Source organism: Nicotiana tabacum, chromosome 6, assembly GCF_000715075.1.
Source record: "Nicotiana tabacum cultivar K326 chromosome 6, ASM71507v2, whole genome shotgun sequence".
Lineage (NCBI taxonomy): Eukaryota > Viridiplantae > Streptophyta > Magnoliopsida > Solanales > Solanaceae > Nicotiana > Nicotiana tabacum.
In genome coordinates, this window is record NC_134085.1 from 17,979,928 (window position 1) to 17,995,043 (window position 15,116).

The 15,116-nt window shown below is 39.4% G+C and overlaps 1 protein-coding gene across 3 annotated transcripts; it reads right to left on the reverse strand.

Annotated features, from left to right (window-relative positions):
• Positions 1–9,246: 9,246 nt before the first annotated feature.
• LOC107823459 (transcription factor bHLH48) lies at positions 9,247–14,898 on the reverse strand. Of its 3 annotated transcripts, none has more exons than XM_016650103.2 (7): positions 14,005–14,898; positions 13,369–13,491; positions 13,206–13,271; positions 11,103–11,171; positions 10,665–10,736; positions 9,687–9,894; positions 9,247–9,596 (listed from the first exon to the last, which is right to left on the reverse strand). In XM_016650103.2, the coding sequence occupies exons 1-7, from the start codon at positions 14,458–14,460 to the stop codon at positions 9,559–9,561; spliced, it is 1,032 nt and encodes a 343-aa protein (XP_016505589.1). In that variant the 5' UTR covers positions 14,461–14,898; the 3' UTR covers positions 9,247–9,558. The 3 variants fall into 3 exon arrangements, with proteins under 3 accessions (XP_016505589.1, XP_016505584.1, XP_075110707.1); XM_016650098.2 differs by having other exon boundaries at positions 9,687–9,897; XM_075254606.1 differs by lacking the exons at positions 9,247–9,596; positions 9,687–9,894; positions 10,665–10,736 and adding an exon at positions 10,743–10,986.
• Positions 14,899–15,116: the final 218 nt, after the last annotated feature.

A 15,116-nucleotide genomic window follows, 5' to 3' on the forward strand; every position in this document is an offset into this window, starting at 1 on the left:
AAATGATTTCGCTGTACAATTTTTCGATCTTTCCGTGACATGTGTTGTTAGTCGTTTGTGAGTCTGTCCATTTTGCATCTAGTCCTTATCAAACAAAAATACAAAAAATATATGTGGCGTTAAGAGAAAATTCAAAAAAATATAAATATACGTGCATCGTCCGTTTTAGGTTGTGATTTAACTTACCTGGTATGATAATTATGTTGAAATGCCATATTGTTATTTGTTTTAATTTCATTTGTTTTATTAATTATTTTTATTTTTATTTTTATTTTAAATTGGAAAACAAAAGAAGTTGAAATCAGTTGGGCCCAAAAAATAAGACAAAAACAGGCCCAAACCAACGATCTGACCCGGTCCAAACCCAGCCTGCCCAGGCACGGACTCAAACGACGTCGTATCGGCGTCCCCATTTGAAGCCGTTGATCTGATTCAAAGGAACGGTCCAGATCAGGTTGTCCAACTCACCTCAACGACGCCGTTTCAGGCAAGTTGAATCTGAGCCGTCCAACCTCATTGATCCAACGGTCCCTGGTTCCCTCATGACCCGACCTATTTAGCCGGTTTAACCCAACCCCTCACCTAAACCAAAACGACCCCGTTCCCATACCAAACGACCCCGTCCTGTTACCCACCAATAGATCTAAGCCGTTCAGATCACTTGATCTAACGGCTCCAATCTCTCTTCCCCTTCCATATATAAACTCGACCCTTTACCCCGCACCCCCTATCCGAACCCCCCCTTTCAGTCATCTCCTTCCCCGAACCCTGAAACCCCCAAACCCTAACGCCGCCCTGGTTTCCTTTCCACCAAAACCCGGCGGCACGAACGCCGGTGACCACCCCCTTCACACCCCTAAAGCATCCAACCACCCTGAACACGAATCCACTAACCACGAACCTCGAATCACTTTCGTTCGTCTCGAATCTTCATTTGAAGATTTGAGTCGAACCCGGATCTATGCCAAATCATCCCATCTTCATACCAGACACTCCCCTGACCTTCCTCGTGACCAAACCAAACTTGGTTTGGTCCGAATCTACCCACAACTCCCAAAAATCCAGATCTGGAAATCCAGACTTTAGAACACATGTACTTGGGGAATCCGGCCGGTTTGGACATAGGTTTGAGGTCTAATAGACCTTAATCAAGGTGTTCTCATGTGAGAACACCCTGATTAAAGTTTGTTCGGCCTCAAAAGTTCGAAGTCGAGTTTGATTTGAGTCCGTTTGATTTCAAACTTTTTCAGTAAGTTTCCTTTTCTCTTTGTTTGGTTCTAATTAAGTTGTCAGCATATTTCTTTGTGTTTGTTTGTTATTTTGTTATTTTTCATTCGGATTTCTTCCATCTCTGTTAAAGGCCTTTTATTTGGCCAATTGTCTTCTGTTTGTGTTCTGAATATACCCTGTGATATACGTGTTCATCAATTAGATTAATCGTCAAGCGAGTTTAATTCATATAAGTTCCCAGTGTTTGAACAAATTTATCTGAGGTCATTCGGGACTCTATACGTGTTGTTTATATGAACGATTGATTGTTATATGTTACGATTAATATAGTCGAGTCGATATATGTCGTCAATTAGTTTCAATCGTTAATGGTAACAACTTGATTCGTATTGCTTATTTCTGCTGTGATCGTATTTGAGTCTCATTAGGAACTGAATTGTATTGCCTGTTGATTTTGTTCAAATTAAATTAAAAGAACATCTAGGGGAAAGGTTATAATGGCAGATTCAGATTTTAGTTTTTAAACACAATGCCATTTGGTTTGGACTGTGGGCAGCATGTGTATGGTTTGCTTTAAGGAATTAAAATAATCGGACAGCATGTGCTGTCAGATTATATTCCTACTGCCCATACTTTGTTTAAACAAACAAGTGATCAGTACACTTTAACAACCAAAAAGAGAGAGGGGCTGTCAGGGATTTCATGGGGGCTTGGTTATTTAAAACAAGTGAGTGGAAAAGCAACATGGGGGGGGGGGAATTTTGAGTTGTTAAACAGACTGTAAAGTGTTAAGGTTAGGCTATAAAAGAGGAGACCATTCGTTAGAAAAGGGAGTTGATTTTTGAGTCTTGAGAGAGTCTATGAGTAAGAAAACTGGAAAAGGAAAAAAACAGGAATAAATTTCAGAACATTGTGAAGGAGTATTGCCTAGAAGAAACTGTGTAAGAATCCAGTTTGATCAGGTTGTCTTCGTGGCTTTGCTTTTTCTGTCGTTTGCCAAGTTTTCTTGTGGTCATTGGATTTCTGTTGCTGTTACATTCAACATTCTGGGCTGTTATTCCCTACTCTGTTTTACTGGGATTGTCCATTTGTTGTTCGACTCTTTGCTGAGCTTCATCATTATTGGCTGGTTGTTTGTTGCTGTGTTGTTGCTGTGAATCTGCTGATTGCTGTTGTTTGCTGTGTGCTACTCAGCTGACCCTTTTCCTTCTTCTTCTGTTCCTCTACATCAGGTACACAACCAAGGCACTATCAAATGTAATTAGAACATTGAGCATGAATGCAAAAGAAAGGAAAAAGACTTGAAGTTGATTTTCATATATATACTGTTATATTAGATATCATGTATTGTATGATAATTTTCATTCTTGTATTGACAATCGAAGCAGCCTATATGCCTAATGTATATTAATATAAGTTAGCTAAATGGTAGCTTACATATGTATGCTGATAGGTGATAATATGTTCAATGAGATATGTTGCATTTCAGATTCTAGTTTACTTTGCAGTATATGTTGATATGTATACCAAGTATGAACACTGTACATCCTGGATTAAGTTCTTCCTTTTTCGGATTGATGGTCTCATATAACTAGTAAACCACCTGTTAAGACAAAGAATACCAAACTTGCAATATCAACCCCGTAAAGGTTGAGTTCAGACCAAAACAGGCCTAGCCGGCCTGCTTCGAGCAAGCAGTGGCCCAGGTTTGGCCCATCACGCATGGGTCGAATTTGGGCCCATGACTACTTATTCGACTGACTGTGCGCGCAGCCTTGTTCCTGATTTTAGCATTTCCGAATTCTGTCATAAAATAACTTGCAAGCATTAATTAATTAGGATTATCTACTGCTTTCGATTGATAGAGGCAAACACGACAAGAAACGTAGTTGCTATAGGATATCCTTTAAAAATAAGAATGAGATGAGCCTCGCCGAATAAAAACACAGATTGCGGGGCCCTCAGTAAATACTTGTTTTAAATTACTTAGAATTCAGGAGGGCCGCTTAGTGAATTCCGTGGCCTTTCCAAAAATAATAACGCGATAGTCTTTTTAGGCGCGTGTTTAATAATTTATTTTCTTAAGACTTAGGGTGTGCATTTCATGCGACCCAAATCCAAATCCCAAAACGTCAAGTAAGATATGTTCCGGATTGTGGGTGCATTTCATGTGACGCAATCCAAAGACATGTTTTAAGCGACGTTCACATTCCTAATAATGATAATTAATAAAGTGGTTAAAAGATAAAATTTGCACATGGTTCATAATTGTATTTAAAAATCAGAAAAATAAGCCGAATATAACAGCTGAGCGACCGTGCTAGAACCACGGAATTCGGGAATGCCTAACACCTTCTCCCGGGTTAACAGAATTCCTTATCCGGATTTCTGGTACGCAGACTGTAATATAGAGTCATTATTTTTTCCTCGATTCGGGATTAAAATTGGTGACTTGGGACACCCTAAATCTCCCAAGTGGCGACTCTGAAATAATTAAACCAATCCCGTTTCGATTGTCCTTTAATTGGAAAAAACTCCCCCCGCGTCCTCCCGGGCGCGGAAAAAGGAGGTGTGACAGGACTGATGTGCATAACCGATATCAATCGAAGATCAGAGTCGAAGCTGATCAACTAGGATCTCCTTCCGGGTCCGTTTATCCTGTTAGACCCGTCAACAGAGTCAAGAGAGATATCGATCGTGAACCAAGGTCGAACATGGATCGATATCTACCGTACAATAAGGATCGAATAAGCAATGGGTCCGTATGGGGTTCTATATGAAATGAAAGAAGAAATGACCGAGGCTAGAGCGACCGGGGACTCACGAGAAAGAATGGTTTTGACAGGCCTATCGAACCTAAAGAAGCACCAAAGTTGTCAGAATATAACTTTAACGGTGATGATACTACTATCGTAACAACTATCGAACGCATCAAAGACACCAAATGTCCTCGACCTCTACAACCTGACCCAACCCAAAAGGATCCGAACTAGATGTGCGAATGTCATGGCACTGACGGCCACACAATAGAGGATTGCCGACAATTGAGGGAAGATATAGCCCGGTGATTCAACAACAGGCATCTTCGAGAATTCCTAAGTGAGCGAGCCAAGAATCATTTCAAAAATAGGGACTCCAATAAACAAATTGAGCAAGAAGAACCTCAACACGTCATTCATGATCATCGAAGGGGTCGATATTCCTCAAGGTCCGATGTTAGAATGCACCAAAGTATCCATCACAAGGGAGAAATGGACTAGATATTACATACCAGAAGGAAATTTGTCTTTCAACGACGGGGACGCAGAAGGAATCATGCAGCCCCATAATGATGCACTAGTAGTATATGTACTCATGAATAAATCTCGAGTTAAACATGTGTTGATTGATCCAGTTAGCTCAGCTAACATCATTCGATCGAGGGTCATAAAACAACTCGATCTACAGGACCAAACTGTGCCTGCAGCCCGAGTGCTAAACGGATTCAACATGGCTTGTGAAACTACTAAGGGAGAAATAACATTACCAGTAAACGCAGTTGGGACCGTCCAGGAAACCAAGTTTTATATGATCTAAGGGAACTTCCATCCGAAAACAAGCTCGAACAGTTCAAGCTATTAAACATTGGTGGCATAAAACCTATTAGGCAATCCCCAAATTTTAAAGGTCACAACCATCCCCACTCGGGGACTGTTATCTTAGGCAAGCCTGGATAACTCGGGGAAAGCAAGCCTACTGGGCGACACCCAAACTAAAAGGCTACGACCATATTAACACGGCTCGGAGATGTCCGAGAAATAAAAACAAGGCCTTCAAAAAGAAAATTTTCATAACCGGTTCTAAAGGCTACCCTCGGCGAACTATAATCTCAGCTACTTACTTTGGGAAGAAGTTTCCGGTAACACATAACCCCCAAGATGCCTTAAATCAGAATAATATAAAGGCGAGGTTTGTTTGAACCTTCGAACATAACCCAAGTTATTTCATGCTAAGGCATTTCAATCATTGTGAACACAAATAATAAACTAAAGGAAAAATTTGAAAGCTGAAAGGGAAAGAAAGCCTTATATATATATTTATCCAAAAATCCTTTCACAAGGTCCAAGTGGCCCCCGATACAGAAATCTACAACGGCCAAAACGGCCTCAAAAAATAAAAGACAAAACATCTAAAAAGATATTAAGTGGCCTAATCTTCATCAGGGACCGCGTCGTCACATTCGGGGTCTTCACCACCTTCGGACTCATCCAAGTCTTCAGACCCCTCGGAATCCTCCTCCTCGGGATAAGCCAGTTTCCTAGCCTTGGCCTCAGATATCTTGGCATTCTCGATCTCAGCTAGCAGGTCGAAGCCCTGAGCTTGAACTCCTTCGAGGGACTCCCTTCGGGATTGCCACTTTATGTGCTCCACCAAATGCTTCACTGGAACCTGAGCTGCCCCGGCATCGGCCTTATGCTGGGCCACCTTCTCATCAGCTTCGGCCTTGACCACAACAATCTCTGACCTAGCTGTCTCAAGTTCCTTGGCCGAATTTTCTTAGCTGGAAGCCGCCGAGCTTAGCTAAGATCGGATTTCCTCAATTGTTTTGGCCTAGGTCGAGGCCTTTTCCTTTGCAGCTGGGAGCTGGACCTCAATTGATGTCAGCTGTGCCTGGGCAGTCTCCTTTTCCGGGGCTAGGAGGTATATGTTTTTCTTCCATACTTCGGTCTCAGCTTTCATCGTATCCACCTCTGCCTGAAGTTTCCTGATCTGGTCAAGTCTCTTTTGAACCTGCAAGTTCGGGTCATTAGACACTATGTCTGAATTGCCGTCACTATCTTCAAGTGCTCGTCTTACCTGATCGACCCAGTCGGCATGCTCCTTCCGAGCCGCTTCTAGCTCAACCTAGAGTTTCTCACTGAGAAGCTTGTAAGAATCCCCCGTCTCAGTAAGCCCCCTAGTCTCGGCCTTGTGTTGGGTTAACTCCTCCCTAATTCGGAGAAAAGCTTCATGGTAAAGCACTAAGGCCTACAAGCGCAAAGAAAATTTTTACGATTATTTGCAACTTAAATCTAAGTACATAATAAAGAGGCATTCGAAATTACCCAATTTAACGCCTGTTGAGCTGCGTTGAACAGGAAAGACGCTTCCAGCTCGTCCATCTTGGCCCGGTCTTCTTCGGTCACCAAGCACCGAAGATAGTTGGCAATCCTCATGGGGGTGGAGAGAACCCGGGCATCCTTCGGGATTGATATGATAATTGATCGCTTTCGGTCAGGGTCTGCACTTGGAGCTGGCAATCAGTCCACTAATCTCGGACTTGAAGAAGACCCGTTAGTTCCCAAAGACAGTATCTTCTTTTCTACCGGTACGTCACCTAGCCTGGTGACATCCTCCGAGGCAGTAGAATCTATGCCATCAAAGAAGTTATTGTAAGAATCTGCTGCCCCTTGAGGCCCCTCGTGTGAACATTTTTTCAGCGTATGGGCCTCGTTGATCATGGAGTCGGTAAATAAAGGCGACCCAGAGAGATCTATCACCCTGAATGCATCCTTCGAAGTACTTTATTCTACTCGAGGAGTACCGGACGTGATCTCCTTGTCAACCTCCCCAGCTCGGGGAAAAACGACATCGCCCCTCCGATTCGGAGGCCTTGGCCACTACCCCCTCAACGGCTCCCTAGCTTGAGGCAATGCAATGTTGCCTCGCACATGAGCCACAAACTCGGAATTCTCTTCTTGTTTTTCGGACTCATTCCTCAGGCGGTGGACTATGTCCGATGAGAGGGCACCAGTGTTTTCCTTGGGTTTGCGCACCTACCTTCTTTGTGGTTTCTGCTTCTCCGAGTTCGGGGAACTCGGGGCCCCTTTTCTTTTCTTCTCTTTATCCTGCTTCGGAGCAGGAGATTGGGAAAGGATGTCTTCATCTTTGGGATGGGGCCTCATTGCAACATCCTTCCCAAGGCCTATAAAGAAAAAGAAATGAGTAAACTCGGAAAAAGCCCAAGTGTTATCTATTTTAGGAAAGGATCTTACCTTGAGAATGGGCCTCCCACTGGCCCTTTGAAAGTTCGCATCATGCGCGCTCAGAATAGAGCTTCTGTGATACGATGCCCTCGACCCACTCCTTGAGTCGAGGGACTACATCCGGCATTCGAGCAACAACTACACCGCAAAAGCATCGATAAGAAGGATGGGAAAAGGAAAAGCAGTAAATGAAATTTTAAAGGCAAATTTATACTTACGTTTCATGTTTCATTTCTCGGGAAATGGCATATCCTCAGCCAGGATCAAATTCGAGGTTTTCACTCGAATGAATCGGCCCAACCAACCTCGGTCTCGATCCTTGTCTATGCTCGAGAATTGGGCCTTAGAGGCCTGACATGCAAGTTTTATTAATCCCCCTCAATAGAGTCGGGACGGTATAGACGCATGAGGTGGTCGATGGTGAAGAGACAATTCTCGATTTTGCTCACGAAGAAACGGAGGAGAATCACTATCCTCCAGAAAGAAGTATGAATTTGACCGAGGGTCACCTCGTACCTCTTACAGAAGGCAATAATGACCGGGTCTAGAGGGTCCAACGTGAAGGGATAAGTGTAAACACTTAAAAAACCCGCCGATTAATTAGCGAATATGAGATTCCTTACCTTTTATAGGATTGTGCCCAAAGTAGGACTCCCCTACTATATAAAGGAGGTATGATTCTTTGTAATACATATTGTAACACGCATTCAAAAGCAATGCACTGTTATTTATAGTTCATATTATCTTGTTACTCTGTTCTGACATCGATTGAGGCACTTTTTGACTCGAGGGTGACCAACCTTCAAGGCTAAAACTGTTCAACTTGTATTGTTTGCATTCAATTTTCTGTCATTGATTTCAATATTAATCTGTTTTCTCAATTTGTGTCAAGTTATATCACGTATCCTTAAAACCGCGCATAAATTCAATTGTTATCTGATTTTGAGGGTAAACACATTTCAATTTTCACTTAGCACAGATATGTCCAATTGTTTGGAGGGTCGTGGTGTGGCATGCCTCTATTTCTTATAGAACTTGGCTTCAGTGAATTTCACTCTCTGTCACCTTCTTTATCTTTATTCTCCCAAACTTTTTCGTGCTGGTGTTTTTGCTCTTATTAAAGTAGACAACGAGTACAGGTCTCTCCCAAAAATGACCATAATTGTGGGTGGCGCAAAAGGTTCGTAGTTGTACCTACCCATGAATTGATTCAACCTGATGATCGTCCTTTTCCTGAGAAGTGGAACTTTACCCATGTGTTTTGTTGTCACTGTCGAAACATCATATTTATCTTCTTCATCTTTTCTTTTTTTAATCATATCATAACGTTTCTCTTGTAGCGTAGCTGCTATGGAGATTATTGGAGAGGTTTCAAATTTTGCTCATTGGATGGAAACGATGTTATCGTCCGCTTCCATGGAGCAAAGGACTTGGAAATACATCTAAGAATTTTTTGGATAGAAAGCTAAAAGTCACGGTGAGTTTTCGAGATATCTGGTATATGTGTGTATGCTTTCTCGTACATAATTTTGTATGTAATATCCACTATTATAGGAGTTGGGTCACGGAGAGCTCAATCTAGTGCTTTGATTGATAAGCATGCAGTCAACGAAGCTCAAGGAATCATCAAGTTCCGTGCTGGCAGATGATCCCGTTAGTCCTCTCAAGAAGAAAACTAAAGGATCGGGGGATAGCCGGAGCATTCCCTGAGCTAGTCCCTGTGATACTCAACTTCGCCTTCTAGACGAGTCCAATGATGCCCCTATCTTCATGTTGGAGGATGATGAGGGAGGGGATTTAGAAGAGCATGCCAACAATGCATCAACAGTTAAAGTGCCCAGACAAAGTTGCTCCTTGGTTGAAAAGGTTGGTCGGCCCGTGAACAGAAAAAATATGACCTATTCTACCGCCAGTTTGGTCAATGATATGGACCGTGTTGGGTTTCAACACAACCTATATTCCTATACTAGTAAGGGCAAAAGTGTGTGAGATTAAGAGAAACCAAACGAAATAGTTTAATCTGCATAATAATGTAATTGCTAATAATCGTTCTTGTAGTACAATTGTGAATCAATCAGTCCTCATACACCAAGTGTATCAGAGAGAATGACTCCTCTATGTTAGTATAGACAAATCTATTTATATATGCATAAAGAGATTATAGATATTTATAGGGAATACAACTAATTTCTCCCTCTCTAGCAGAGATCAACCTGAAATGGAAACTCATAATGTTAACCTTCTACTCCAATGCTGCCTCCTATAAACTTTTATGTCCGATATATACACCGGTAACCACTAGGAAAAAGCCTTGCCTCTACATTCACAGCTCCATTTTCAGCTGATTTTGGTGCAAAGAAGCTGCACATAATGAACAGAGCGAAGTTAGCAATAGTCACTGGTTCTACTTTGACATACAATTTCCCTATGTTTTCCAGTACCGGGATTTACCTGAATTTGAAGAGGAATCATAAGTCAAAAGTGAGTTCTCTGGAGTAATGAAGCTAGAATTATCTTCTTCCCTAACCCAGACAGGCTGATTGAATCCATCAATTTGCAACAGCTGTTGATACTGGTTTCTATTCCCGCTGGTTTGCCCCTCAGGCCAAATCGATGGAGCAACTATGCCCGCGAAGTTACTATCCACTGCAGAACCATTCTGCTATTTTTCAAAAGCAAATGAAAACTAGGTATAAAATACAGGAACGATCTTTTCTCTTTAATAAAGACTATTACGGGTATGATATTCTGAACTTATGAACATAAATTATCACATTTTTTAGACGCTAAGGCCAATTAACAGATATCAATCTAAAGCTAGCAAAAAAGCTTAGACTTTAAAATAAAGCATAAAAGCAAGTGAATTCAAAATCCAATCATCAATTGTTATGATTTTAATCATTATCAGTCAATCCACGACGCCTTAATCCCTAATATAGTGCAGCAAAACATGACACTTCAAGATATTTCTGCATTTCCAGCATTGTAGAAAAGACAGTGTGAGATGGCTCATAACTTTTGATAAGGTTGATTGTAGAGATACCCTTGCCAATTCTCTGTTCACTGATTTAATGAATTGAGGACCCACTAAAATTGAGTCTGACAAAGGTAACTCCCAAGGCTAACAACATTATGGTATGGTGACAGGCAACCCTTCAACTGATCATGTTCTATATGAACAGTTCTATGGTGTAAATGTGCACAGACTGGCAGATAATAATAGTTGGTCCACAATTGACCACTCTTCTGACAATTAGGTTGGTTGAAACTAGTCCTTTAAAATTTTAAAGGGGGGACCAAGAAATTTAACAGCTCTAAATACAATAATACAAGTCATAATTGATAAAGTGGGTTAAAACAAAAGCTGCAACCACAAACTATTTATGTAACTCACAATTTAAGTAGGTTGACGAGGAAGGGAAAACTTACTTCTGCAGCAAAGAGACTATCAAGGTTGAAATCTACTCTTGGGTTTACTGCAGCAAGTCTCATTGATAAGAACTGCAAGCCAAACAAAGCTCCTTCAGGAAAAGAACAGAGACCACTTACTTAAATATAATCCAAAAACAAAAAAATAGGCAACGCAATTTTTTGAACGTTCACTTCTTAAGTGGGATAACCTTGATCTATGACTATCTTCGACCACACTCCTAAAAGTGTGTCTAAACGAAACAGGAGATAAGGCCTGTAGGCAACAAGGTTCGAATACTATATATTCACCATCCAAAGCTGGCTTACTCTCCATGTAATACTACAAACGAGAGGGAGTGACAATAAGAATCATTACTGGAATTTTCACACAACGAATATTGAAAATCCATGATTTCCGCACTAATAAATCAGATGTGAGGATTTTCAAGGTCTTACCTCCACTTGACGCTGAAGGGATTGTACATGGTTAATGATCTCATCCAGCACCATCGCCGTACCTGAAATCTGCAAAACATACTCCAATCTTCACAATGTGCTGCTAAAATTGGATTGAAATTATTTGTTTGCAAACATCAGTCTTCCAAGTGCTTACACTATAAAAAGGGGAAGTATTCAAATGTATGGAACTTCTGATTAATTATACTTTAACGAATAATTAGTTCATTACATACTTTCTTTTTATGTGACAAAGCATAAAACTTCCTTATCGATAGAAAGAGCATAAAACTTTCTAGAGATGAAGTTTAAATCAATAAATTTCAATATGAGATGAAATCCTTGTTAAACTTGTGTCTCAAGATCAGTTTTATATTCTTGCTTGTTGGATGTTTTTTTTCCCAAAAGTTGGATATTTTTGGTTTCTCATTTAATTCGAAAGATTTTAAGGAGTTAAAACATTTTTCCGACAAGGAGTTATAACATATATAACATGTATGAGCACTTCTATTCATAATCACAATCAAGAAAGAGTTAAAAATCAAGTATGAGCATCTAATAAACAAATGCAAATGATAAGCATGGTAGGTAAATGTGTATAAGGTTACAGTTTGATCTAAACGTCGTGAGAAATAATGCCATAAATATATATAAATATATATCTATGGACCACCAGGTGAATGCCCTCACTGCCAAGAAAGGCAAACATACACTGTATTAACTGCCTGGGAAGAAGAACAAACCATTGTAAAGCAAAATAGGTCTTCCTTTCTATGGTTCAACTTACCTATTCTAAAAATAGTAAACTGCAGTTTTTAATTATTTCTGTGGACGCTATACAGTACCTACATACGACCCTTTAGAGGACTCCAAATTCAATCAATCAAGAATCCCAAAGTACTATATTGGCTTTGAATTAATTACCCCTATATCTCAAAGAGTTTTTAAGTTTTGTGCATTTTTACACAACAGGTAACTTTTCACGGTTAGCCTGATATATTAACTTGAAAATAGAGTAGTAAAGTAACTTACGATAGTATAAAAATTCCTTTATATTATTGGTGTATATAACTTAAATCCTTTCACAGACAGATTATGATGGATACACTACTTTGATACATACACCAGGTATTATATGTAAGCATCCCAAAATCATGTTGCTGGCCCAAGGTTTTTGAACTGTGTACCGATCTGATTAAGCTGTGCAACTTAGACAGTATCCTCTATCTATGAAATCTGAAAGAATCAGTACTGCGCTGAAATAAATAGAATAAAACACAAAGATTATCTGTCTGGTCTAATTTTCAGTTGTTTTTTGCAATGCCGCCTCATCATCAATTAAAGTTTGGTATAGAGGCTTGTCAGGACATCTCATCACAGCTTCAAACTTGTACAATGTGTTTTATACCAAACTAACTCTTTTGGTTACTAATTAAAATCTTGAAGGTTTTGGTACAAAACTCGGACCACAAAACAAGTTCAATTGCAACAGGTAGGTAGCAACCGGACCCATGAAGAGTACAACTTAATTAAGTTGCAATCTACATGTCAGTTCATCCTTCTTCCTCTTACATTATATCATATGATTAAATTATGAAAAGTTATACTCAGCAAGACATCATCAACACATGCCTTGGGAAAGGGCCTTCATATTTTCAAAATTATAGCAGCATCTACATTATATTTGTCAGTGTTACTACGATCCTCCAAAATACTATAGATTCTTGAAAATGCATAACTTTTGGAGAAATTCGACATGCATGTACCGTCATTTTTAAAGGACCCGGGCAATATATATATTTGTGGATTGAATGTCTTTCTTCATATTCATATGAAAGTCTAAGAACAAAAACTAAAATAAACACAAAACTTTAGTGAAATGACAAGATTAACCTCAGAAAAGGAGCAGAGTAAAAAGTAATTGGTCATCATGTTCAAATCAAAAAGCTGAATGAACAATAAGAAATACACTTCAAAAATACCACTTTTCTTGGTGCAAAAGAGACCACCTTTTTTCATTAAAAAAGGCAAAAACGACCCAACTATTCTAGTGGTAATACAACTTACTACAATTTTAATTGATAACTAATGATAACAGCTAACCTTGTTACATCCTGGGACCAATTCCTGTAATAGCTTCATTCTCGCATTAATCTTCTCTCTCCTTGCCTACACACATATATTCAATTAAACAACCTTGATTAGCATTCATTATAACCAAATTTAACAAAACATTATCAGAACTAATCCTGCAAAAACACTTTACTCTTTCAGCTAAACTATGGCTATCTGTTGCTTGCCCCCTAGCTGCTCGGACATGAACATATGGAAGCTTCTCTGAGGTATCATTTGCTGATTTTTTGCTCTTTTTGCTACTGCTTTCTTTCCCCTGAATTCCACATAATTCATTCATCAAAACACAGACTTCGTATATATCAAATCATAATTCATTTAGAATTTAAACTTGAACACTACCATTCTTTGTGATAAACCAATAATGTATCATAATGAAGTAGTTATATAGAGGTGAAATTACATGCTAACTTAGGCGTTTGGACATAAGAATTGTGAAATTCTGGAAACAAGTGGGAAAAAAAAATCAAGTGAAACTAGTATTTGAAAATTAGAGTTGTGTCTGGACATCAATATTATTTAGAGCTGTTTTTGAGTTTTTGAGTGATTTGAAGTGAATTTTGAAAAATAATTTTTTGGAGTTTTTCAAATTTCCAAAAAAATTTGGAATAGTTTTTCAATTTGAATTTCTTTTGCCCAAACAAAAAAAGTGAAAAAAATTGTATGGCCAAACGGGCCCTAAATTAATTATAATGAAGTGATACAAGTTCCTATATTAAAAAAATAAAAAAAATAAAAAAAATAAAAAAACACGTCACATATAATTTACCTTTTTCTGGCGTTCTTTTCGCTTTGTGGTTTTCTGATCAAAAGTTGGATTTGAAAATTCGGGAGAAGAATTAGGATTGGAATCAGAATCATCTGGTTCTTGCTTTACGAATTGTGGATTGGACGGAAATGAGCCATTCTCCGGCGAATTCCCGGCGGCGAAGACTGAGAACTCTCGGGCGAATTCTCCGGCGGACGCTCTGTCAATCAGAGGAGAAGAGTAGTAGGTCTTGTTGTGAGTATCTGGTAGGGAAAGTTTAGCTGAACCCATTTCGTCAGAATGTACTAAAAGGTCCAAAGCTTGATTTGGTGGCAGTTCAAGTAAAGCAGTAAAAGAATTTCCAGCAGCTTCCATTGGTACTGGCATTATTATGCTCTGGCTAATTTGATGAAACCCAGTTGCCGTTTCTCCTGCTTTGCCTCCGCAACTTGCGGATCTAACTTGGGTTGACTCCATTTTACAGCTTTTTGCGGCAAATTTTCAAAATAAGTATGCACCAATGGATCAAAATACAGTGCGAGTCCTTTCCAATGACCAACTATATATTATAGTCTACTTAAATCCGAGAAGTTGAGTAGTTTCAAGTCAAAGAGCTGTAGAAAGGGGTAAAACTTGGATTATACTTCAAGATTTTCAAATGGGGGTGGCATGGAAAAGGAGTGAAAATGAAGGGTCTATATATATATATGCTTCTTCTCTTTTTTTTTTTTTTTTTTTGGGGGGTGGGGGGGGGGGGGGGGGGGGGGGGGGTGGTAAGATGGAGCTTAAGAAGCTTCAATGGTGGTAAATATCTTTTCGTCTGCTAGAACTTGATAAAAAGGCATGCTGATGCCGATGCCGATGCAGAGCAAGTAAATTGTTTTTTGTTATATATGGGAAAGCAACGTTTGCTTTGGTTCTCTCTCTCCCCCCTCTCTTTTAAAGGCTACATAAGCTGGAGGTTAGTACTTAGTAGAGGTTTATTTCTAAGGATTTGAACCTCAATTTTTAATTCTTAAATATTTAGATTTCTTTTATGATAAGTGCTAATTAAGTTAATTCTTTTTATGAAGTATTCGAAATCAGCCTCAAAGTTATTAAAAAAACGATTTGATCCAAAGCATAATTATTAA

Excerpts from the sequence above, each read along its gene's own strand:
- LOC107823459 (XM_016650098.2), bottom strand. The coding sequence starts at position 14,460 with ATGGAGTCAACCCAAGTTAGATCCGCAAGTTGCGGAGGCAAAGCAGGA. Across the intron at positions 10,737-11,102 it reads CCCTTCAGCGTCAAGTGGAG|TTCTTATCAATGAGACTTGC; the intron begins GTAAGACCTTGA and ends TTTGGCTTGCAG. Across the intron at positions 9,597-9,686 it reads TGATTCCTCTTCAAATTCAG|CTTCTTTGCACCAAAATCAG; the intron begins GTAAATCCCGGT and ends CATTATGTGCAG.